The following is a 27,844-nucleotide window of genomic DNA, read 5'->3' as shown; positions in this document are numbered from 1 at the left end:
ATAGCATTTCTACATAACCCCTTTCCCCCAAAACAGACAGCAGTTTAACTTTCACATCTCAATGTTTCTGTTAAATGTGTCATGAAAAGTTCCTTATTTGACTTCTGAAAATATTCTCATGCACAATAAGTCACACAGGAAACAATTGTTCTGATATAATGAAAGTATTTATTGGTTAGACCAGACAATACATACAATGTGCTTACCATCACAGCATCAATTGAACACTTTTTTGTTTCACAGCTGAGATTAATACTGGTTGTCATGACAATATAATTAGGCACTGGAATATTTACTGGCTCTTATGATGAATGTGAAACGTCAGGAAAAAGTGAAGTCCATTTACACATGGTGGGTTTCTATGGCCTGCTGCAGCTAAGATATACCTCAACAAAAGTGATGCAGCGCATACCTGCATCCCTAAATAGATCTGATGGAATTACACATCATCAGTGTTTGGATCTTCAGTCTGAAATACACACTATTGATATCAAGCATGCCAATGATCTTGTATATTTAAATATCTTCTTTCCAGTGAAGAAAGATTTCTGCCTATTCCCAAACGTGGTATTGTGCAAATAACCCTGTCAAATTAATAGATCTCTTTATAACAGGCAGATATGGCAGACTGGATGCTTCATAGCAGAATACGGCTTTTTCCATGCCATTTGGCTGCAGGAATATTGTTATGTGAGTTGGATATTGGCTACACAGCTGTGGTATCTGTATAACAAGTCATCGTTGATGACACAGTCCCCATTTGTTAATGGGTACTTTGATTACAGGTCCTCAGAGACGATAGAGTCCTCTTCATTAGGTCTGTGATAAAAATACTTTTGAATAAATTTGCTTGATACATGTCTGAGTTATGGTTCAGGACATGAAAAAATCGTAATAAAATGGCCACACGGCGGCCATATTTGATTGTATCACAAATCACCAATGTACATATGTATGACATAGGTCAATGTCCTTGTACCATCTCTGAATAAAATCGGTTGAGATATGCCTGAGTTATGGCTTTGTACATGAAAAAATCAAAATGGCCGCACAGCAGCCATATTGGATCGTATCACAAAACAAATTGATGTGCATATGTATGACAATCTCCTTGTACCAACTTTGAATAAATTCGGTTGAGATATGCCTGAGTTATGGCTTTGTACATGAAAAAATCGTAATAAAATGGCCGCCTCGCGGCCATATGGGATCGTATCACAAAACAAACCGACGTGCATCTGTATGACATATGAAGTAATCCACATCTCTGAGATATCTGCGTGAACGGACGGACGTACGGATGGACGCACACATGCACGCACGCACGGACATGACCAAACCTTAAAGTCCCTCCGGACGGTGTCCGTGGGGACTAATAACTACATCAACACTTGGTAATAACATCAGCTGTAAATGGTGATAATCTATGCTGCACATGGCCACATAAAGATGCATGCAAGCTACAGTGAGGTACGAAACAAATCACAACAACAAAAAACAAATCTGTACTGTACAACACATACAAGTAACAGTTATGGACTATCTATCTTGTAGTGGTTTTCACTTCAGAGTTTTTTCCTTCCATCTAGAAGAATGATACAACATGTCAAGTTCAGGAAATTGACTCCCTTTCCAGAAGCAAAACACTATTTATTACGCTATCTTTGTTAGACTTCAGAAAAAAATGCACTTTTTGTAAGACAATGAATTTGTTACAGTGAAGTATCACATTGTATCTGTGCTGTACCACTGACATGAGCAATTTTGTGTTGTGGATCTATGAACATAAGACCTCTTGCAGGGAGACTGCAGCAGAGCACAATCAGTGTACAAGTATATATATATTTTCACACATCTACTGAATACAAACGATTCTCTGTCAGTGTAAAATAAAATCTCTAAATATTGTCTCAATGTAATATAGATGTACTCTAATGTAAAGACAGTACTGCACACACAGAGGTTCACATTAATTGTCATGTCATCACTGTAATTACCATACAGGACAGTCTAAGTATCACACTTTTTCCTTGCTACACTGGCAATCCTGTGCATCCAACAAAAAATTGTTTTATAATCTATCACACGTAGAGAGTGGCTTCTTTTTAAATGACTGAGCTTTGCATGTTGGCAGAATGTATCAGCCCATATCTTGAAGCTCATGGATTGAGGGGCTTCATTCACTGAAACGATGTTTTACCGGTGTGCAGTTTTTGAAATGTGTGGCCAGGATTTTATCCCGGAAATGACAAGCTGTTTGACCACAAACTTGACTGATATTTCGGAGGAAATCTTTGTAACACTAGAAAGTTGTTTGGTATATATTTCTGAATCAAAATCTTCTTTGAATTTCATGAAATGAGTGTCCAATCAACAAGCTTTACCACCATGACAATTTTATGAACAGATAACCTTGGTCATGATAAGTGTTACCACTATCACTCTAAAACAATTTTGGGAATGCATTCTTTGAAACGTGTTCACACCTAGCCTTTTCAGACCAGAGAGCATAGTGCTTTTTTTTCATAACTTGCATATCAATTAATTGGATGACCATTAAGACACTGCTGGGTACCATTGCATCTGACAAAATGCATTCTCTGACTGGACAATAGATGAGTTGCTGATGTTCACTGGGAAACAAAGTTTTGACACTTGTGACTGTCCTGCAGAAAACTTGACTCAAAAAGTCATCGTTGATGACACAGTCCCCACTTGTTAATGGGTATTTGATTACAGGTCCTCAGAGAGGATAGAGTCCTCTTCATTAGGTCTGTGATAAAAATACTTTTGAATGAATTCGCTTGATACATGTCTGAGTTATGGTTCAGGACATGAAAAAAATCGTAACAAAATGGTCGCACAGTGGCCTATTGGATCGCATCACAAAACAAATTGATGTGCATAGCTATGACATTGGTCGATGTCCTTGTACCAACTTTGAATAAAATTGGTCGAAACATGCGGATATGCCTGAGAAATGGCTCTGTACATGAAAAAATCCTAATAAAATGGCCGCCTGGCGGCCATATTGGATCGTATCACAAAACCGATTGACGTACATATGTATGACATAGATCAATGTCCTTGTACCAACTTTGAAAAAAATCGGTTGAGATGTGCCTGAGTTATGGCTCTGTACATGAAAAAATCGTAATAAAATGGCCGCCTGGCGGCCATTTGGATCGTATCACAAAACAAATTGCCATGCACAGCTATGACATTTGTCAATAAGCTTGTACCAACTTTGAATAAAATCTGTTGAAACGTGCCTGAGTTATGGCTCTGTACATGAAACAAACGTAATAAAATGGCCGCCTGGCAGCCATATTGACACATATCACAAAACAAATTGACATGCATATCTATGACATTGGTCAATGTCCTTGTACCAACTCTGAATAAAATCGGTCGAAACATGCCTGAGTAATGGCTCTGTACATGAAAAAATCATAATAAAATGGCCGCCTGGCGGCCATTTTGGATCGTATCACAAAACAAATTGATGTGCATATCTATGACATTGGTCAATGTCCTTGTACCAACTCTGAATAAAATCGGTCGAAACATGCCTGAGTAATGGCTCTGTACATGAAAAAATCGTAATAAAATGGCCGCCTGGCGGCCATATTGGATCGTATCACAAAACAAATTGATGTGCATATCTATGACATTGGTCAATGTCCTTGTACCAACTCTGAATAAAATCGGTCGAAACATGCCTGAGTAATGGCTCTGTACATGAAAAAATCGTAATAAAATGGCCGCCTGGCGGCCATATTGGATCGTATCACAAAACAAATTGACATGCATCTGTATGACATTGGTCAATGTCCTTGTACCAACTTTGAATAAAATCGGTTGGAACATGCCTAAGTTATGGCTCTGTACATGAAAAAATCGTAATAAAATGGCCGCCTGGCGGCCATATTGGATCGTATCAGAAAACAAATTGACGTGCATCTGTATGACATATGAAGTAATCCTTGTACCAAGTTTGAATGAAATCGCTCCAGGCATCTCAGAGATATCTGCGTGAACGGACGCACGCACGCACGCACGCACGGACATGACCAAACCTATAAGTCCCCCCGGACGGTGTCCGTGGGGACTAAAAACCTCCTATAGAAAAGAAGATGAAATGTCTGATGTAGGAAAACCCTGCCATTCAATACAAGGCACAAACTGTATCATTAATCAGAATATATTCAACACTACCGAAGGAATCTGTCATTTTTTTTGTACAATTCACACATGAAATTTGCTACACTTTGTATAAGACAACAATTGGTACAAAGATTGTCACAGTACACAGTACAATCAATTCAATTGGTACAAAGATTGTCACAGTACACAGTACAATCAATTACCCACATGTCTCCTTCATTTGAACCAACGGATAAGAGAATTTTCATAACTTCTACTTCAGAAAACAAACTTGCATCTCAAAACAATCATCAAGAATGTTTGACGATGGTATGTTCTCAAAAACCCCCAAAAATGCTGAAAATTCATATGTAAAGTACATTAATAATCTGGTTTTACTGATACTGTAACAAATATTGCATTTTTTGCAAGCCTGTAAAAAGACACCGGGGACAGTCATACTAAATAAAGTGCTAATACGCAAATTTCTTTTAGTTAGTAAGTCTGTTATGCCCACAGAGGAGAACCAACAGGTTTCCTTATTTTCTTTCAAATTGTTGTAACTAGCTGTCTACAAAACTATTGACACTATTGCGCCATTGTTTCCTCTGCATATGAACAATAACTTTTCCACTTCTTTCAAAATGTACAGTAAGAACATGACTATTAAAACTACATTCTCAATATTTATGAAACTCATGTCTGAATGTCTGTACACAAAAAGGCATTTGCCTGATTTCATGAAGCAATTAATATTTAAGAGTACAAAATGCATTGAATAATGGGTAACCAAATGTACTGTGCATTATGGCAGAAACTACCAGGCTAAGAGTACATTGAAATGTATGCTCTAGAGTCAGGGTTTGGGAACTGTACATGGAGGAGGAGGAGATCTGGTTATCAACCAATCAGGAGAGACTGATAAAGGTGACTGACCAATAAGAGACTCCTTAACAACTGAGATACATCTTTGACCAATCAGCAGCTCATCTGAATGATTGACATGTCTGATTGACCAATAACAACAACTAATTGTGTGTAAATTATTATAGGTATTTTACACTGTGGGATAACATCTCAAAAAATTCTGGTGAATGTAATACCGATATTTTACAAAGTATACAGACATAATGTTAATGTTTGAACATTTGTTACATTCCAAGCATAAACCAAACTACAAAACAATGCAAATAGCCAAATCTTTTGTTTCTTATCTTGAATAAAAACGCTGCCAATCGACCATTATTGTGAAAATATTTGAATCACTTTAAGCACTTTTTGACAAGTCAATCTTGCAGATACAAACTATTTCACTCAAGTGTAATCAGAAAAACAAAAACTACATTCAGTCTGAATTGCAGCAGTATTGAAAACAAAAAATATCTAAGAGATGAAAAAAACATCTAGTTTGGAAGGGTGGGCATTTATATAAATAGTTATACTGAGATGAGGCAAACTGTGACAAGTCTTTGATGGTTGTTCATTACTGATTGAAGAAACCATTACTGATTGAACAAATTTAGGTCAATACTTATGTTCAATCATCATGAACCTCTCTTGGTCAATTAACCAATCAGAATCATCCTTTCTGATCTGCTGAGAATATGCCTGATGATAACTCAAATTTGATTTGTTCAATATTGTATTAGTAAAGTTTGCAGCATTCATAGATATTACATGCATTAGTTTCAGAATTAATTTCAACGTCAACACATAACATGTATATAGATGTAATAAACAAATCCTGCCTCAGTAACACTATACAGAGTGAAAAAATACATGGAATTCTATAAAAACAAACTATAGAAAATGGTGATGGAGTTGCAAGAAAATTACAGTACATATATTCCCTTTTAAAACTTCGACCCTGAAAGCAAGAAATTATGCATTTAAAGTGGTTGATCCATTGCTCAACAACATATAAATATCCATTAGTTTCATCAAAATACAATATTCAACTGTTTAAGAAATACAAAATAACATTCCAATCAGAGAGAAACAAACTATTCTCAATTGAAAAATAAACATTTATGCCAATTAATACTTATGAAAATGATTTAGTTTGTCAAATGGTATGATATAAAGTTCTGATGTTATTGTTCAAATAACACTGCTGGGTATATTTGGTAAAATAATTAAGGCACAACCTTGCGGTAAATAATAGAATTTAGACCCTCTCAAGTCAAAAGGTCAAAGGTCATGATTTGCATGTCAAACATAACGGATAAATGTAAAAGATATTTTATTGAAAAGGTGAGAAATGAAGCACCAAAGGAACATTGTCGGCACCATTGATGGGATTGATGCTCTGGAAAATATGTAAGGCTTTAAGATGTGTCACAGATTACAGATATATTTTACAATATAATGAAAATAGTACTCAGTAAAACCCATACTCATACAGTGAAACAATATATAGTGATTTAAGATTTACAAGACATACAGTTGCATCATGCTGGTTTTAAACAAATGAAAGATGAAAACTCTTAACTGGGTTTAGAGGAAATTTAGTTTTTTTTCCCATTGGCCCCTGAACACTTCTCTCTGAACATACTAGTAGGTGGGTGCTTCACCCTTTCACAACCTCAGTGTGGTTTTAAAGGTATACAGTCACCTGTAATTAAATATGCCCATATATGGTCAAAGGGCATTCCTTGGTAATCAAAATGCTCGTGTGAGGGCGTTGTTTTTAAAAAGTGGCCACCCGCTCAAAATCTGTAATTGGTTAGATTTTCTCTTTCAATGGTAACTGTGGCAAAATTGGAACAGGTGACAGTATACCTTTAAATGGGGTCATTGGACCTGTACACTGGGAAGCAGGGGGAGAAGGGGTAAATAGATCCTGAGTTTTGTGAGATAAAATAGCCTGGTGTAGACAGATGATGACGCTGACCTTTGTGTTGGTCGATCAACTAAAATAAGGAATGATGCTAATAGCATAACAATTGAAACCTTTGTAATGTTCTAATTACTTTCTATGTATTTGTGTGTAGTTGGAGATTTCTTTGGAGTTTCAGGTCAAGCTTTTCACATTTGGGGAAGTATGAGGTCGTCTTGGGGTACAAAGGTCATCTCTGATGTGTCAGTGAAATCTACAAGTGTCATTTTCATACTTGATCCCTTCATTTGAAAGTAGGAAATATTGAACATGAATGGAGGCGCTACACAAAACAAAACACATGTGTGCATAACTTTAGTAGCTTTGGTAATACAAACATGAATCTTACCAGGAGCTTCATATACTATAACAAAAATCTTGAAAAAATAAAAATAACAAATTTTCACCAAGGCTTTGCTATCTTAAATCTTTATAAAACTTTACTAGAAAATGAAATTAGAAGTCAATGATGACAGTACAAAACATGACACGCAACACAAAGGAAGATGACACATGTATGAATTGAAATGACGTCTTTGTGAAATGTTTATGCACAAAGCAGCACAATGCACACTATGCTCAGAGTACATGCTCTACAAACAGTGCAACAAACTTTCTCGACAACTAAACATGCGCTGTCCTAATTTCTAAAAATGTTGGCTGCATCAATGATGACAAAAAATATTTGTCGTAATTATACACAGCAATGACTATTCTGTATTGTCTGAATGAATGCAGGATAGAATACTGGGTTTGCAAGATATACAGAGTAGGGTACGGGAATCATTGGGGAAGATATTTACAGATATTGATGCACATTTGAAGAGTTGACCAGGTATGGTCTGAAACTCAATTTGCACAACCACAGCATGAACTGTACACTTCTCTAACCAGGAGTAGCATTTCTAATTTACTTGATGAAATTTCATCATGACACCAAGAGTTAATAATCTTTGAAAGAAACTGAACACGATATGGTGACAGTTATAAGCTTGACTTTTTAGCACAAAAACCCATTAACACCGAAAAAGTTGTCTCTTCTTTTGCGATGTATCTTTAGCAAATTTTTAAATCCTGATTGTATCGATGTACCACAAGGAACAGAAATGAGTCAACAGGGCAGGCTCTTCATCATGATAAAACTTAATATCATGAAATGGAGACAGCTAGATATATCAATGTAAATCAGGAGTCTAGAAAGATCTAAATCTAAATACCTTATACTCTATACTCTATCAAAAATATCACATCTACTTTGTCATATGTGTTACTTTGTAACATTTCAACAATCTTGGGTGGGTTTATTTCATTCAAAAACAGTGGATGCTGTCACAGAGTTGCCTTTTATGATCTCCTTTGTGGTTGGAGGTTTGTTTGATTTGTGAAAACTGAACTGATAAGTTTTGTAGGGTGTGTCTATGAAGGTATTTAGGGGGCTATTTGTGTCAGGTTTGGATTGGAGTTCAAGTTGTGACACTTTTAGGATCCATGGTGTGTTTATAAAAGTATCAAAACTTTATGATTCTCAACATTCCTATACATCACCTACAGACTGCACCAAAACAACAGAGACACCTCAACAGTATTTCTAATTTACCGGCCATAATTATCGGCATTCTTAAGAATCAGTAACTAGTAATTCCTTTAAATTTGACTATGACAATGACTGGTTTAACATTTGACAAAAAAATGTTTAGTTGAAGCTCTATGGTAACCTTTCAATGACTTAAACAATGGTTAACTTGACATGTCTTTCCTGGGTAAATAATTTGTTCTAACTTTTAAATAAAATTCTTTCAGCACATTCACTGCACAAAGATCAAGATTGAGGTGGATGCAAACCTCAGTGTTCAATCTAAACAACAAACTCACTGCAGTATAACAGTGCAGTCAGGTACAACAGTTGGTTATGGTAGAAATGAGGGTAGATAAAAAGCAACAGAGAATGGAAAATACTGCTCACTGTAAACATTGGTCAGAGGATGAAATCATATATGCACAAAGCCAGCTTCAGCTGTAATGCAATCGAGCATGTCATTGTTGTCCCCACTGTTGGGGCGGGGCAGGGAACACTGTTGGGGGAGGGGGACTGCGTACATTCAAAACTCTGATGGTGTCAAGGAATGAAACAAAACGAAAAACTGACTTCTTTGAAGAAAAAAGGTATTTTGAGCTACTGCATTGTAGCTGATATGTTTTACAGCATACCTCCCAAGCACTGCCGTCTTTACCGGCAAAGATTTTAGTTCTTTCAGCAACCTCTTTGCTGAAATAACTCACCTATAGACTCAATCCTTTCACCACTTGGCTTGACCCCATTGTTTTCATTGGTTACATTGGACTTGTACAAAAGGAAATCGGGGTGAAAGAGTTAAAATGAACCAGTGTCTTTCCAATTTTGAATACTTCACATTACAATTTGACCAACTCTCGTCTGTGTGTGTATTTCTGACCATATTGTTTTCCCTATGGCATATGCAGGGAATTGGCTAAGCATTGTTTAATTCAATACTTCTGTTTCAATGAAAAGAAAACACTCTAGTCTGCCAAAAACATTTCAAGTACACAAATCTTAAAGGGGACTGAAAGCAGACCAAACACATTCCACTGTTAAGGGCAAACCTTTTCAAGACAGCCACCAATTCTAAATATTTACCATATCATTCATGCCCGGATTTCTGGAATGTGGTCCCAGATTAAACAGTGGACAAATCACTGTTGAAACGGGATCGGACTATGCATCAGAATATCACAATTTGTTTGATGGCCCATGAAATTAACCACTCACAAGGAAACATGGCAATCGACCTACAGCAATGTCAAAGTTGTCATTGTAGACCAGGACACTCATGGGAGTAAAGGTGTAGTGTCTCAGTGAAATCTTTTACAAAGTAACGTTTGGAGAATAAGCAATAAAAATTATAATTTAAAATATGTCAAAAACATTGTTAAAAAAGGAAAATGATGCGTATCTCCACCCTGAGTTGTAGGATGCTACTTGGGAAAGTTTGGTTGGAAAATTCAAAAGTTACTGAAAGTAAAGTTTCTTAACTCTTTGCACCGTGACCCCCTGGTGACCTATGACATCATACAGACATTTTTTTAACTCTTTGCACCGTGACCCCCTGAAATTTAAATTTGATTGGATACAGTTGTATGAAAGTGTTATGACCTCTGACATAAAATGCATTTTGGGTAAACTGAGAATGTACTTACATGTACTTATGCATATAAACTTTGTGAGAAGGTCGGGCATGAATTCTGTGGACAAAATGTCTAATAACAATGTCAAAGAAGCATACTAGTTCACTTCTGTAGGTCACTGCCAGTTAATCAGTAAATGTTGCACAACACTGCCACAGAGGGCAAAATGCCTGTTGGTCAACTTTACACAGTATTGCCATTGAGGGCTCACTCTACATCTAGGTCAGAGTTGCGGAACAGTGTCCTTCACAGAAGGTGAGGGTCAGTGCCACCTGACCCCCAGAGCTGTTTAATACTGCCTTAGAGGGCACCCTTTATAAATGGTACTTTTTCACCCTGCCACAGAGGGAGACTGTCTCTGTGGGTAGATGTTGATCATCCTTGTTTTGCCTCGGTGTCATCCAATGGTAAAGTTTCTTAACTCTTTGCACCGTGACCCCCTGGTGACCTATGACATCATACAGACATTTTTTTAACTCTTTGCACCGTGACCCCCTGGTGACCTATGACATCATACAGACATTTTTTTCCGAATAGGGTTCAAAGGGTTAAATGGCTGAGATACCAAATATAGGGTAATGTTCAGCATCAACAAACCAAGCTTTCCCTACATAACCAAGGACAGACAGGTCACAATTTGGTCAGAAACATCAACACAGACAAAAGAGGCAAATGTATAACTATCCTTTACAGAAACATAAATATTGCTTAATGACAAAATTCACTATTCATTCTACAAGCAACATAAAAAACACTCATGAACAAAACTCATCAAATTACATGATCCTAGCAACTAAGTTAACCTTCCCTGAGAAAACAATAATCTCTTTTAACCTTTGACATTAAGCAAATAAATTCACGCTCGCTGTCTTTATTACTCTAGTTTTGATCAAGGTATTAAGAATAATTTGTTTTTATTGCTGCATACGGATGCCTTCTGAAAAGTTGCAAAGGATGACAGAATGCAAATAATATACACTGTATGTTGAATGTTGTGTTAATGAGAGCATTGTATAAATTACGCACATGAGCACACATCCTGAACTTTTCCATAGACACCTGCACAGGCCAACATTTCAAACATTCTGAAACGAACACACCACTAATTTGGGCGTATTCTCAACCATGATGATGTGAACGCACTTTTTGAGGTATCTGGAAATTATTTTAAGAAATTTTTGGTTGTAGGTATTGTGGAGTTAAAGGTTAAATTGTTGATCTTACAACATCATTGATGCCTATGACTTGATTACATGTAAACTAAAATAAAACTTTGAGAGGTAGAAAGGCTTTTATGACAGTTATCTGTGTGGTCAAGTATTTTAAGTTAAAATTACATAATTTACATTTCTTCACGGAAATATGCATCTGTTGGTCCATGCACTGTTCTGGAAAAACTCATGATGTGTGAGTGACCTTTGGAGGCTGGGGTGAGAGGTCAGTGAGACTGCTCAGTGAATCCTACCATGAGAAGTGCTGACAGGTATGTCTGAAGCTGCAGATGTGAAAGTCAATGTCAGTTGCACGGTTATAAAAAAATCTTCACCATGGAAAGTTGTTATCTTTGGTTGTTCATTTTCCATTTGAGAATTGTGGAGCGGATTTTTTCAATATTGGAGTCAATTTCCTCAGGTTCATTGCTGGAGAGTTCATAGACAATGCTTGGCAAGTAGGAGTTGCGTGCCTCTTCGAGTATCGTCTGGAAAATCTCACACTGGATGTTGTCCTGGAGTTTTCTACCTGTGTAACCCCTGTAAGACAATGTGGTGACAGAGAATGTAATGCATTATCCTGAATAATACTACACAATGCTAGTTTCTAATCTTTATTTTATCATACTGGCATATTGATAGCATAAATACTGCGATCTGATTGGTCGAGATGTGAAAATAACCGTGTTACATTTATGATATAGTACAGTTGTGACATGTGCGAGCTCTCAGCTGGAGAAAATTTCCTTTTTCATCGTTTCTCACCAGAATTTCAATATACTGTTATGATATAATAGCAATACACAACCTCAGCAATGGGTATACCACTTATTTTGACCAATTCACTCTATACATGTATACACTATCACTCATGCATATATCTCGTGAACTGGTCAAATCTCCTGGTATACCATAGCTCGGTGTGGTTATTGCTTCATTATATCATGCCAGCATATTGATGGCACAGATAATGTGATCTGAATGGTCGAGACATGAAAATAACCATACTGTATTTGCGATATACATGTAGCATGGTTTTAAAACGAGCATGCTCTTATCTAGTGAAAATTTTCTTTTTTAACATTTTACATCAGAATTTAAATGTACTTTTATGATATAATGGCAGTAAACCACCAACGCAACTTGTATACCACTAGATTTTGACTAGTTCATTCCGTATATGAACTCACTATCGCTCGTGCATATACGTGTACCCTCGGTAAGTGAACTGATCAAAATGTCATGGTATACCATCACTCGGAGTGGTTTATTGCTTAACTACCAGCAATTTACTGTGCTATCCTTAGAGTTGACAATTAAAAGGCTTCTTTGCCTTGTTTGTCAGTTTAGATACAGACAGTAGAAAAATCTCACTTCTACAGTCTATGGTTTAGACTGACTGTAGCTGGTTGTACGTGAATGTTATCAGCATTTCATGCACATGACATGATACAGGCATGATTTCAATACATGGTTGATTTTCCAACAGCCATAAATCAGCAGAAAGCAGCACTTGCTTTGAATTTTTCCCAGGAAATTATTCTTTCTTGGAGGGTGGTCAAAACAAGAATATGAAATGATTTGCTGTCCAAATTTGCTATATATCTCCGCTAAGTGGGTGGAGCATACATATTTTTCTTAAATTATATATTTCACTTTCACTTTCTGAACATTTTGTGTGATAGCCATTAGTCTGAAAATTTTAAATAATAAAGGACAAATACGCACAAAGTAAATTGATTTGCAGTCTGAAAAGTCATATGAGTAGTCCCTACAACAAAATTTATACTAATATCTTGCCATAGGTTCATTGTTTAGGATGAAGTACAAAGTATGGTGGCAATTCTGAAAACACAAGACATGAATTTTACACTGAAGTCATGTAGAGGAAATTTCCCATGTAGAAAAGAGTCTGGTATTTCTGAATCATTTTAATATTGCTGTACTAAAATTTTTTAAACATTTTGAAACAATATTTAAACTTGTACACATTAGTATTTAAATGAACTAGCTGAATATTAAGTTAATCCTTCTTTACACACTGTAAAAGCTTTGCTTTAGACCTTGTTGTTTTCAATGGTTGGTTCAGACCAGGAGACTTGAAAATTAACGATGAAAAGATTAATTAGGCTGGAACTCTGAAAACATCAATAAAACTGAAAAATTGGAAGGCTACATGTACCTCACCGAGTTCAGTGATCTAGCTTTAATAATCATTTACGTATGATTATTACCGGGTAGAAACATATTCTGTGAGATTTAACATTTTTAAAATCAACATAAATCAATTCTAACTGATGATGACATGTAAACAATTAAATTGTAAATGAGTGAAAGTTTGTTTTGTTTGTCTGCCAGTGGAAGCTCAATTTGCAATTGCCAATGACAAATTATGGTATACAGTCCTACCATTCAATGTGACAGGTTCCCGGCTCTGCACATATGGTGAAATTTTCATTTGAAAATGTGAAATATTACTGTGTTTTCAACACCACATTGTAAAGGTATTTCTCAACATGTTTGGTATTCATCCCTTTTTTTTGTAATGGACAATTAATCTTCTGCCTCTGACACCCTATTTTCATCTCTGTTTTCTATAATCATTTTGATACATTATGTGTCTTGTGACCTATGAAGGAAACTGATGAGTTTAATCAGAATGGACAATACAGTTCCACAAATCCGGCTGATCTGTGTTTCATTTCCCATTTATGCAGAAGAAATCAATGTACATAAAATATTTTATTTTGAAAGTTGCTGTACTATTACAGCTGATAAGCTTTCACATTCTTAAACTTGTACATATTTACACTGTACATTACCGTACTAACTTGATAGTCAATGGTAGTTTGTGCCATTTTGCTTTCTAAATAAGAAATTTTCACGTACATGTAGAATTGGTAGGAATTTGTAGGCTATCCTACTACACTTATGAATACTCTTAAACACTGCCCAATGATATTATAATACATACTCTGCACAGACGACATAGTGTGACTGGCTACAATGCTAAGCATTGCTTGTCTAAACAAATTTAACGACATCATAAAATGTTGACTAAACTGTAAACATCACTGATATATAAACACCATATAACACTCTTCTGTTTTCATCCCAGGTTGATCAGTATACGTTTGCACACCACTGTAACGCTGATCACACTCAATGAATTGCTACATCATTTTCTGGTAATAACACTTTTCCAAACAAACAAACAAACTGCCATACCCTTTTTCAGAACACCGGTGGTCAAACACATTTAACATGTTTTTTACCATTTGTTTCTATTTGAAACCTTTTCACCACATTTGGTCAACACAACACTTTTTGTTTTCCGTGAGAAAACAGAAGCCAGATTGAAGGACACGGGGGTGAAATGTTTAGAGATAGAAGGACGTGGGATGAAATGTTTAAAATTACAAATAGAATGAAGCCGCATAGTTTCATTCATGTTAATGCAGAGAAAGCGAAATGCTCAATTCTTTCTAATTATTCTTTGCCGTCTAATCACATTACCTACACAATTGTGTTCAGTGCTGACGTGACCATATTGTGTCAAAGTCTGTTCCTGTGGTATTAGGTACTATATACTTTAACCCTTTTCCTGCCAGACAGTAATAACTGTATCACTTCCCCATCAGCCAAGTCAGTAAAAAAGCAGTATTGAGCCAAAAAATGACGTATTTTCACCCACTTGGCTTGGTATGTTATAGCATCTTTTGTCCAAAAAAAACCAACTTTACAGTATTATGTTTTCAACAGCCTTCAAATGTATAGTATTATGTTAAAATACATCATATGGAATACGTTGTGTTTCATTAATTTTAACCATCTTGACCTGGTGGTGAAATATGGACTTGGCAGGAAAAGGGCTAATTTACAACAACGCTGTTCCACACAGCAATGTTCTGCCATTGGTGACTGTTGTGGGGCTTATCAATCATACATTTATTTTGATTACATTCTTTGTACATGTAGTGCGAGTTATTATCTATTTATCAAATTTCCAGTCTGGCTTAAAAGTGAATAGCAATATTGTAGGTTTAATCCGTAGACATTCATTGTGTTTTCATATACTACAGTATTTATTTGTATATTTGATCTTAAATTGCAAATATATCTACAACTTCCAAACCATGCACCTATTTTGATATGTTGGTATTTAGAGAATGACACCAATTACAACATGTGTTCAAGATGACCTCAAATGAAAACTTCACAGGATCACTCCTATCAGTATTTTCTGTCAAAATTTATCTGTACCTTTAAATGTAAATTGAATATACATGTACAGCTCAAAATATGCATTTTTGTTCATAATCTTTTATACTTAAACTTAATGATGTATTTCTGGTGTTGGGATGAGATAGTTACAGGTTTTGTTAGAGATAGCCACAGTTTAAACCTATGACTATCACTAGTAGTAGGGAGGCCAACTGAAATTTTGAAATGTTCAATCTGCATTTTAATTAATGTAGTTTTTTAGATTTCAATGAGAGAAGCTAAACATTTTTTAATTTTCGAAATTGGATGAACGGTTACAATTTTATAGCTTTTTAAAACATTCACTTTTACTCTTTCTGTAGAAAGACAATACATATAATAACAATGGGAACAATGGGACAAAATGAAGGAGTTTCAGCTGAAATTTACAGTAAATTTGCTGTAACTTTGTTAATAAAACATCTTTTTGTACCAAATTTGGCATGGAGATAGATTTCAATGGCACACAAAAATGTATCCTAAAATTACGCGATTACGATGGTGGCCATATTGGATTTATCCATGGCAACGGATGAACGACACTTAACGAGAAATGACAAAATGAAAATATTAAGCTCAAATGGCATAAGTAATATATCAAATTGAAGGTCTTTTTGAGCTGATGACACTTTTGAATAGCTGTACTGCATTAAAACTACCTACGAAAAGTATTTTATCCAAATAAAGGCTTTCAAAACATCACAACGGGGGCCATGTGGAGTTTTGACATTATTTGGTAAAGGCTTCTTCAATTTTATCAGTTCTGAACAATTTGAAACTTAGAATTTAATTTAAGGATTATTGGTTAAAACTATGTTCCAAAATTATGATCATCTTTAAAATTCAGGAGTAAATTGAATGAGAAGTCGATGTTTGGAGGTGCTAAAAATTGCATACTTGTCATGGTAAAGTTATCAGCAACTAAGATGGTCTCATCATACCACCTGTCAGACATGCAAATTTCTTTGTTACAAACATTTAAAAAATCAATACCCTTTCTTTTGCCAACACAGATGCAACTTATTCCCTTAATTCCTTGAAAATATTGTGTACGGCTGTCAAAAATCTATGTCGACAAAATCACAAAATTGCTATCTCCTCTGCGCAAAAGGGATTGATCTTCTCATTATTCACCGTGAGAAATTAGAGAATTATGATTATCAAAACTATGGTCCCAGAATTTTGATATATGGACCGAGCTGTTCTGTGTACAGAAGAAATTTGCTAGTGATCTCCGTGTGTACGGATCATGGAGAATTGTGGGTAGCCTCACTTACTGTGAAGCGTGGTCAATATCTCCGTCAATAAATACGTGAGCTGTTCAAAATTTCTTATTTTTCTAGCAAAAATTCAAAAGAAATTATGATAAACTGCGTACTAGAGGATGTTTCACTGAGAGTTGGTCGGGTTAGGTCTCGGAAAAATCGCTCTCAATTTTTTGTCTCAGATTTGGTCATATACACTGCCCTATGTTGGTGAAGAACCTTATATTGCGAGAAAGAGCGAGATCTGGGCTTTCAAATGAGTATTCGATGTAAGGGATGTTTTGATTGGCTCACCTTCAAAAATGCGTTTCAAATTCAGTGATGTAAATATTAGGTGCTGCCATGTTTCAGATCGCCGTTTCCAGTACCATTTCTAGCTCAATTTTGCAGTTTATTCAAAAAGTAAGTAGTTCATATAAAGAAATAAAAAACATATGAGAGAATAGCTGCATTTTTAATTTTTAGCCTCACGTATTTTTTTCCACAATTTTCTTTCCCGTTATCGATGTTTTTCAATTTTGAACATGACTAAGTCACTGGTGATTGAGTGTCAATTCAGCATGTCCTGGGCGACCTGCTGGCCTCCCTACTAGTAGTATCACTTCAATCTTTATAGCGTCTAAAATGTAACCCTCACGTGTGTATAAACATACAAATTTCTTGTTGTTGAAAAACATTGTGACATTGCATCATACAAGAGTAGCAGGAATAAATTGATGTTAAACACTGCTATGTGTCACACACTCTCTTTGACTCTAGATGGCATATGGTCAATATGTTAGACAGTTCAAAATCCAGTTTATTGTACACCTAATTCAACTTTTTTTGACCAATCTTAATGAAACAGTTGATGTTTTCCAGTGTTTTTGAAACTTTCACACGGTCAGCATCCTTGCTACAAAGCCGTGTATCTCTAGCCATTTTCTAACATTAAAAGATTGCACAGATACCTACAAAGCTATAAGCTTATCACTGTTAAAGGGATACAGTCGTCGGAACTGCGCTCAAAGGTCGTATGGGACCCATACAACCAATGGAAATACTGTATCCAAGGTACGATGGTGATTGATGAAAGTTAAAACATGTCTGTTATAATCTACATCGTATATTTTCAATGTTGCAGCGATGATGATGAGGTGCATCTAGATATCGCGCATGAAATACATTGTTTGTAAACAAGAAACTCGCACAGGCGCAGTTCTGACGACTAATATTAATAGTAATATTTATATGGAGGAAAATTTGGATGAAAACATCAGTTCTGTAGTTCATACTCTAACAGTAATATGTGAACAAATACATGAGAAAACAGCATTTACCAACTGGAAGAGAGACCCCCTGTACGATATCAAAGCAAAAATGTACACATACATGTACATGTACAAAACTGTGTTCATTGTGGTAGTATATTTGGCCTAATACATTTTGATGGAAGTAAAATTCATCCATCCCAGTTTGTGGCTTTGTTGCTATTTTTGTTCGAAAAAATTTAATGTTTGTGGACAAGAACTAGGGTAATTTGTTCACTCAAGGTCTAACCTAGTGTTTTTAGTTTTACCCAGTATAAATTGATGACAATTTCAAGTGGGAACGTTTTGTTCATTCTAGACTCCTCATATTTATTCAGATTGGATTAGACCAGCTTTTGCTCTTTGTACAATTCAAGATCAAAACCACAATTGTGAGTAAATCATCAATTGCATTGGTTTCTTGATTAAGTGGTTTATTTGTTTTTAAAATTCAGTTTATTTATTTATTTATTTATTTATTTATTTATTTATTTATTTTCTATTTAGTTGCTTAGTATCAGTTTGTTTATTGAAAAACACAAAGATAGCATATGTATGATGTACATGTATTTCAGCAAACATCTACATCAAATACAGTGTGAAGAAAAAGCTCTGTGACTTACCTTGCCTCAAGTCTATTGTAAAGGATGGTATTGTCAGTTCTCAGGACAAAGATGAGGTCAAACCACCTTTCCGGGAAAAACTCACAACTGTGATAATCTAGGACACAGTTGCCTTCCCTAACCACATCTTCAAGCTCATCAATAATCTGGCAAAATATGAAACAAAAAAAAATTGTGTTTTAGTAATATCATCAAGTTAATGAGTTTTTGATGACTAGACCATAGATTGACCGTGTATGGTAATTTCTACATTATTTTGCAGTACCACTATGCTGCCAGATCAGTGGAAATTGCATTGATTTCAGGGTGCCCAGAAGCTGGCATTCAGGCACCAGCATTCCTGCTGGCAAGTACAGGTATATCTATATATAATATGCAGCCAGCCAAGTCCAGTGACATACACCATTCTTGAGGGGTGGGGTGAGTGGGAGGGGTGTTAGGGTGATTAAATAGCCAAACTGAACACAAGTGCCCTACATACATTTCTTGTATAATGAGACATGCCAAGCTGGTGAAAATAAGATTAGGCTCTTGACTGCCTAATTTCACTGACTTGGTACGATAGTAAGTGACTGATCCCAGGTGGAAAAGGGATATAGAAATGTTTCTATAAAATTCAATTATCTTGATGACTGACAAATTACAATGTACCTGTTTTATTACACTCCAAGATTACTAGCTCTGTTCTCATAAGGATTCAGAGGAGGTGATTAATTGTCACTTTTTCTTTTAACTGGAGGAAATGGAAAGCGGGTCAATACAGACTTGTTTTATGCAGACACACACGTGTAGGCTATGAAATGGGAGAGTACAGTAGGTTAGTGCTGATTACATTGATGTATGAAACTTGCTATGGTTACTGATTGCCAATATGACTGCATCCTTTAACAGTACAGCATCTACTGACAACTGTACTGGTTTGCACTGAAATATCAAAATAAGCTACCAAGCAGAAATGTGCAAATACGTGCCACTGCCCATATTTTCATCACAGTTTTTGTAAAACATGTTATGACCAGGACAAGATGTGGCCTGTGGAAGACACAAAACTGTACACTAATATTCATTTACATTCTATAGAAAAATGACATTTTCAATTATCATTGCATTGTAATGCAAATGATGAGTCATTACATATTATCAATTAAATTAAAACTGAGGGGAAAGGTATTCAATTCATGGTACAATTAATCCAGTCTCAAGTTACTTGATCATTTTCATTGTTTGTTTTATGGTAATTTTCAAGGCATTTTTAGTAACTGACCTATTTCTTTAGCATGATTATGATATTTACAATTTGAAAATTGATATCCAAGATGACAGCTTAGATGAAATTAATGTCTTCAAATATATCTAGTTTCTTTTATTCATTACTCAAAAAGATAATAATGGATGGTGTATTAATTTATTTCTCAAACAGTCATTCATAGAAAAACATGACCCTCTTTTTTCACCATCAACCTGATTACTGTAGCTCATGGCTTTTTGCATACACTCACTTTTCTGATACACCACACACACACACACACACACACACACACACACACACACAGAGTAGATAAATGTGTCAATGTTTTCTTCACTGTAGATTTTCAAACCATTACTTTGACCTCATCATTGGTACCACAGACATCCACCTACCTGGCTATCACCCTGGAATCCCACTTCATGACATAATTAATCTCAATGTTGTAATGGCCCAGTGGGATACACTATACAAACAAGTGGCTGTTGTAGTTGGATGGGTGAAGTTGACATATCCATGACAAAATCAGCTTTCCTTTATAACATTAATGTGACCATTGATGACACACAATGTCTCAAATTTTTCACATGGCAACAAGGTTTTCCTCTCACCCATTACTGGCCTCTAATGTTTACCTATCACGTCTGTTATTATGATATCAATAAAGCCTTTTCTGGGATTTTTCCCAAACCTGTGACTGAGTTCTCTGGTTACTGACTGCACAAAATGACAAAAGGCTACAGAATTTGGAATCACAGTGTTACTGCTTTGGTTACTGGGTTGCAGTATTGTTACAACAAACACAAACATTCCCATATTGTAAACTGTCATGTAGCATGCCATAATAACACAGAATACATGTGTTCTGTATCCATGGAGTATAATGCCATGTGAGACATTTGTACATGTAAATAGTAATTTTTTTAACATTTTTTATAAAATTTTGACCAAAGATACAGCTGTTTAAATAAAATTACAACAAATCATCAAATTTACGATGTACAAGTTTTTTATTGTTTGCTATGATTGTGTAAGTGATATTAACAATGCCCAAGCACATTCAATATCATAATACCCTCCAACGTTTTCTTTCAAATGAATGTCACATGGGGGCACACCATAATGACAGTTTTTGTCTCAATGACTCCAATAGCATTTTGTTTTATACTTGATGAAGTATAACTTCCTATATACCTGTCTTAACAGTTAGCTGAAATGTGTCGTTTTCAATAAGTGTACATTTTATCAACATCTGAATGTTACAAAAAATAATTGAATATAATGCAAACAACCCAAAGACTAGTGCTTCTGTGGAAATGTTTAACAAATCTTACAAGATTTGTGAAAATCAATTTTTTTTGCTTTCTCTGTGGGTGTCTGTCTTTGTCTTTTTTTATCTGCTTTGTCCTGTCTTGTTGGTTTTTTTCTTCAGAAAACAAAAAAGCTTGAAAAAACCAAAAAAACCAAAAAAACGTGAATGTGAAAGAAGGATACCACTGTTCTAATGTCAGGATAATATGTGGTTACAGTATCACACTGTTGAACTGTGACTTGTGTATCTGATATGTGACATTTCTTGGTTGTAACCAATTTAGAGATTCCAAAGATTTAAAGCTATCAAAGACAACTGAGATTCTGATGAACAAGCTGAGTTCCTGTATTACTTGCGACTGTCATAGCCATATGTCTTTAATACTCTGTACTTCATGCGCAACTTTTGTCTGAATGAAGTTATCTGTTAGCTCAGACATAGATGTATGTAATTGAAGGTGTCATAGCCTTTTGTTTTCCATTGAAATTGTAATCTACATGTAGTGAGTAAATTTCCAGGCAAGACAATCTGACGCCTGAACCATGCCTTTAAAGGCACAAACAAACCAAACGCTCATCACATTTCCACCTACATTAAATAATTATAAGATTAACATGAAAGACAGATACTGACTCTTGGCATCTTGGATTTACAATGTAAGTTTCTGTCAACTGCTCTCTGATATTAATATACAAATTTTGGATTTGGTGTCAAAGTACAGAATATCTCAGGCAATTGATTTAACCCATAAACCACCATGCTTTGGCCAAAAGCCATTGATAAACAATGGTTATTGAGGACCAGTTTACAAGATAATGGGGAGAACAGGTTAAGACATGACTACAGGCTGGCCTTCCTTGATTTTAAAACTTTGTGTTTTTTTGAAAAAAGTGGTCATAATTTCAATGCAGTGTACAGTGAAGATCCATTGGAAATATATGGGTTTCTGTATACCTGAGAAGAATACTAAATTCAAGTCTTTCAGTTGGAATACAGGATGCTCATTATAAGCGATATGTTTTAAAGAAACTTAAGCTTGTACAATATGTGGAAATACAATGTACATAATAGTTAAAAGTGGCATATTCTTGGTGTATTACATGCATAAGAAATATTAACACAATGCATGATATTTGTTGAGAAAGGGCAGCAGAGATTGATGGAGTTCAAACACAAAATGGGAAGTGTCACGGCAAAGGTCATATCAGTTTTCAGAGCTTTGGGATTACTGCCTCATTTACATACTGATAATTTCAAATCTGTCAAGTTTTAGTACTATGAATGAAAGCAAGCAAAATAGTGGGACCCTGATTAGGTCAATGATGTTTATTTGACGAGCCATTGTGCGTCTACTGCTAAAAACTATAATCAACTTCAAGGTTCTTTTATACTCAGTATAGGGTCAACTTCAGGGTAATTGTGCTTTTTTGAATATGACCTTTCAGAAAGGTCATCTTAGAATGTTGTAATTGCATTTAAGGAATAGCTTTTAAGGCACATATTGGTGACAGCCACTGAACTACAATCTACTGAAAACACTGAAATCCAATAGCTATCAATGTCACAGTTTTACTGAATGACAAGTTTAGCAGATTAGGAGGCTAGAAACTCAGCTAAAACCAGAAACAATGTGAAAGAATATCCAAATGGAAATTTCTTGTATCATATGTTACAAAAACTTGCTCACGATAACTTTTTTTAAAATAAAATAATTAAAAGAGCTCCCTCTTTTTCCACCACTCTTTGCGCTCTCTCTCTCTCACACAAAAAAACAACAACAAAAACAAAACAAAAACAAAAACAAAAAACACACACACAACACACTCACACACACATAATCTTTATAAGGGGCAAATGAGGCCAACAACTTATCTCACACACTCTGAAATCCACATGCAATCTACATGTAGCATAATTATTCTGTATGTCTTGAACATAGCTTCCATGAGCAAATCACGGAACAACACAGGAATGAAAATAAATACTGGTATACTGGGCATCCATTCACAAAATTGATGAATGGAAAATCTCTAAGGGATGTCCATACATTCATAGACTGTCTTAAAATTCAAAAGATAGTGTCACTAATTTTGCCGGATTCAAATTTGGGGCTTCTGAAGTCTACAAGTAGGAATTTCTAGAGATATGAATATTGTGTTACACTAGAAAGCACTCTGGTACATTATTTCAGTTCATAGTAAATAAATGGGACAACACCTGTAACTCATGATGAAATTGTCACTATTTTTGTTCCACAAAACAAGTACACCAGACATTTTGAAATGACTTTGTGAGAGAAAAAAGAAAGTGTATTTCACAAATAAGAAAATTCATCTAAAGTATTGAGCTTCACCAGCTACTTAGCCTTAGGTTAAGTACAGGGATCACCGACAAGTTTGATTTCTTTTGGATATATTGGCAAGGTGTTATAGTATTACACAATACATCCATATTGTTATGTTTTAGCACTTGCTCATTTTTTGTTTACTGTGGGGAAATGACTGTCAGTTACTGCAGAAACACTATTTACTTCAGTCTTTATTATAAAGAGTAAGTAATGCTAACTTTTGATTTTTTCAATATTTTTATTTTGTAAGTCAATTGCAAAATCTTATTCCACTCCACTCCGACAAAAATGTTGAAACACACACGATTTAGGTTGTCAACATACCATAGCGTCAATATGTGTAAAATGCACTGTTATTGTTTACATTTGAATTCTAGTCTGGACCAGAATTCACTTTTCAACAATAACAACATACTTTACCCATGTACAGGCTGAGTTGACAAGCTGAACGCTGTGTATATCAACATACTTTGGGGATTAGAACAAGAACTTATGGTTGACATTAAAAACAAAAATAATGAAAAAAATCATCAAAAGTTAGCATTACTGGCCCTTTCGAAGTTTGGAGGGGAACCCTCACCAATATTTTACTTGCCTCATGACTTGCAAACTGTTGCTTCAAATTTGCTGGAAGCTTTGCAGTAAATTAGAAGGAAAACTATTTGCTGCAAATATGAAGGTCGTTCACCAAGGATGATTTTTACATATGTGCTAGCTTTGTAGTCACTTACCCAAGAAAGCTATTTTTGCCATTGATAACTTGCGCAATTTTTAACAAAACCGATAAAAATAGTACAGGAAGTTGCCCATGTAATTTGCATCATGGGAAAAAGCTCAATGCAATGGACGTATTGGGAAACATTGCACAGCCTCTGAGCAACAAAGTATACAGTGTGCACTCAATGCAGGTAAATACGACACGTTTCTGGTTACTCATTGGCTATCACCCATGTCACTGGAGAATGGCCTCATTACCCTGAAATGTACTTGTAGGGGAACAATGCTCTCCCCAGAGTCGGGAAAACTGCCTTTGCTAATTTGCATAATTCCTTCATATAGTAAATACAAAAAGCGATGAGCTGGACTAATTTCAATGTTACACTTATATGCCAGACTGTGTGACGTATATGATGAGACAGCTACCTCACTGGCCATTGTAATCTAACTTGAAGGCCTACTTGTAATTCTTAAATTATTTTTTATTCAATTTCATATTGCTTGAAATATGGTATGTTGAGGAAAAAGATGGAGATAGACAGAGGCAGAGATAGGGGAGCAGAAAGACAGAGAAGGGAGGAGTAGAGAAAGAAGGAGGGAGGAAAGGAGGGATGGGTGGGTAGGTAGGTACGTACACATGTCATAAATATGTCTAAATCTGTGATTAATTTATTCATGGTCCGTCCTCAAAGCGTGATTTATTTTGACAGAATTCAGTGAACAAAATTAAAAAATACTCACCCTATCCTCATCTAGAATAGGACACTGATATTCTTCATCCCATCCTTCATAGAGTTCCTTTTCTTTGGCCAGATCACCAACATTGATGTACTGCATTCCAAGACGCTGGGCAGTCTCTTGACACAGAGTTGACTTTCCAGTACCAGGTGTACCTGTGAATCCCAATCCAAATCATTTGATTTACACTCTTTTGATATCAGAAATGTTTCATCCTACTGATAAGTAGTAGTAAAACCTCGTTTGAAGAGCTGGTTTGAGAAAAACAGAGTAAGCATCAAACTTCCATATTTAAAGCCAATGTTAACTTGAAAACACTTTGGCAGTAGTGAAGATCAGCTGATATAAACATGTGGATAGGAAATAAACAGGTTATCTCAGGGGATACCTATTCAGAGGCTGTTCCTATTAGTATGTACTGCTACTCAATTTGCAGTCCATCCGACACAGTCCACCCACTGTGGATGGGCTGTGCTCTATCCCTAACTCTTACCCTAATGACTCCCTAGGTGACTGGTGATTGATGCTAACAAAAGTTGTTCACTGATCTTGACTCATGCCAACACTTTGGTTTCAAAGTATCAGAAAATGCCCCTGATGTTACATATGTTAAAACAAATTTGAATACCTACTTCGTTGTTCAACAATTACGGAATGCCAAACACATAATGGCATCTACATTATCAAAATTTCATTGTTTTTGTTTGAGCTACAAAGACAACTGACCATGTGACATTAGTATACAGGTACTGTCGTTGTAAGACATATCCATATTTGATATCACTCTGTGTATAAGTGTGTTATGGAGATACATCAAATTGTAGAGCACATATGAAAATTTGTTGGCCACAATATCAAACATGAGAAACATCTCCCAGAGATTCGCATTCCATACACATCGATAAAGTATTGACATACACCAGAGCACTTCGGTAACAATTGCAATACTCAAAATGATTTTACTATTCTATGCAGGTACTTGATCTACCAATGATTAAAGCATAGACCCTACGTTTTTTTCTTGAGGGTCTGTGATCAAAGATTCTGCTGTCAGGTACTGTATAGTAGTCAGGCCCAGCCAATCTTTCTGATTGCATCAGTGTTCTTATCCCCATTAGTCATCAAATATCTTCTCTACGGTTGTCTCTCTGAGTCTCTGGCACCAATGGATAATGCGATCACTGACAATAACCTGCATATAACTAACCAATGAATGACCTGAGAATAATTTTTCAATTACCCTTAGCCCCTATCCTGCAAGTTCAAAGTTCATAGTTCAAGTTTGTTAAAAACTACATAGTGGAGCACGATATGTTCCATGCAGTGCATTTAAATAAAAAAATTAATGTTTGAAGGCCCATTGATAGAGTATATGATTTTTATGATTTTTATGGACTAAAGCTGGAACAGACCATAAACCGTAGAGGGGAAGCCCCCTCTACTCTCTATGAACAGAACGAGGCAAATGACAGGCTCAATACATGGGGAAGTGATAATGTCTGGCAGGAAAAGGGGTAAACCTGTAAATTCATTTCTGAACAAGATGCCTCGAAAAGATTACACAGATCTAGTCGTGACATAAAAGGAATGTTTGACTGGACCCAATCTCAATGTTTATCTCATTTTTTGTGAGTCACCCTACAACATTTCCTTTCACAGCAACAAATCGTATCAGTATTTGTGACAAACAGCACTTGAGAGAAGACCTTTGCATCAGTGGTTTTACATACTGTAAATGCTCACAGGACTTTGTCATTGTTTATCCTATGGAATATCATATCATGACAAATCTTCCATATATACAGCAATATTTCTCCCATGTAATCAAACACCAACAATGCAAGATTTTTTCACATTATGCCATTAATGGTCAGCAGAACTATAAACAGTGGAGTTAATGTTTATTTTGTAAGGTTGCAACCTCATACTATAGTCATAGTATATATGTATGAACTGGTCATTCCATGGAGCTTTGTTTTATTATTTTCGTTACAGTAATTGATCAAATTAGATGCTAACTTTATTAACCATTTGGGTGCCAAAGTCATTTTTTTCACCTTTATAAAAATTACGCCAGTCCATTTTTTTTAGATTTTTCAAAAAATTTTGATTATTAACTCTAACAAATGAAATATGATGTCCATTTGGTCCAAAATTATCAAAAGAATTACAGAAAAATTCATAAAAATTTTGGTGGGAAAAAATTACAGCACTCCAAGGGTTAATGTTCCACATTTATGGTGAAGTCCTGCGGTCAATGTCACGTACCTGCATGTTAATCATTTCATGGAATAACAACATTGTTCCTATGACATCTCATTGTATTTCACACATCTCATTCTGTATGTTTCAAGCAAAGGTCAAAAAGTGACCTTGTTCTTCACCTGAACTCCCACCCTCTGCTCATTCAAACAGGGTGCACATACCCATACATACCCTTTCTACATGAGAGATCTTCCACTACGGACACAAAAGGTCATACATACATTATACAGTTGAAAACACAATGACAGCAATGCATTACTTTTATTTGGCACAGCTGTCACCTGAAATCCAATTTTTGATGCGCTTTTTTTTTCAATGTCCCTATATAAAGGATCAAAGT

At 35.6% G+C, this 27,844-nt stretch overlaps 1 protein-coding gene across 2 annotated transcripts in view; it reads right to left on the bottom strand.

Moving 5' to 3' along the window:
* Nucleotides 1-145: 145 nt before the first annotated feature.
* Nucleotides 146-27,844, bottom strand: part of LOC139121086 (adenylate kinase isoenzyme 6-like) — a 29,459-nt gene continuing 1,760 nt past the window's right edge. The window contains exons 2-5 of one of the 2 annotated variants that reach the window (XR_011549218.1): nucleotides 25,243-25,394; nucleotides 18,880-19,025; nucleotides 10,732-11,979; nucleotides 146-10,676 (exon numbers count right to left, since the gene is read on the bottom strand). Coding sequence is in view for 1 of the 2 variants with exons in the window: in XM_070685710.1 (XP_070541811.1) it covers nucleotides 11,787-11,979; nucleotides 18,880-19,025; nucleotides 25,243-25,394 (491 nt within the window). In the remaining variant the exon portion in view is untranslated. Of the gene's footprint in view, nucleotides 11,980-18,879; nucleotides 19,026-25,242; nucleotides 25,395-27,844 lie in introns of both variants that reach the window. The other variant, XM_070685710.1, reaches the window with a different exon arrangement.

Source organism: Ptychodera flava, chromosome 21 (assembly GCF_041260155.1).
Source record: "Ptychodera flava strain L36383 chromosome 21, AS_Pfla_20210202, whole genome shotgun sequence".
In the NCBI taxonomy this organism is placed as follows: Eukaryota; Metazoa; Hemichordata; class Enteropneusta; family Ptychoderidae; genus Ptychodera; species Ptychodera flava.
This window is presented reverse-complemented; position numbering and strand designations above follow the sequence as displayed.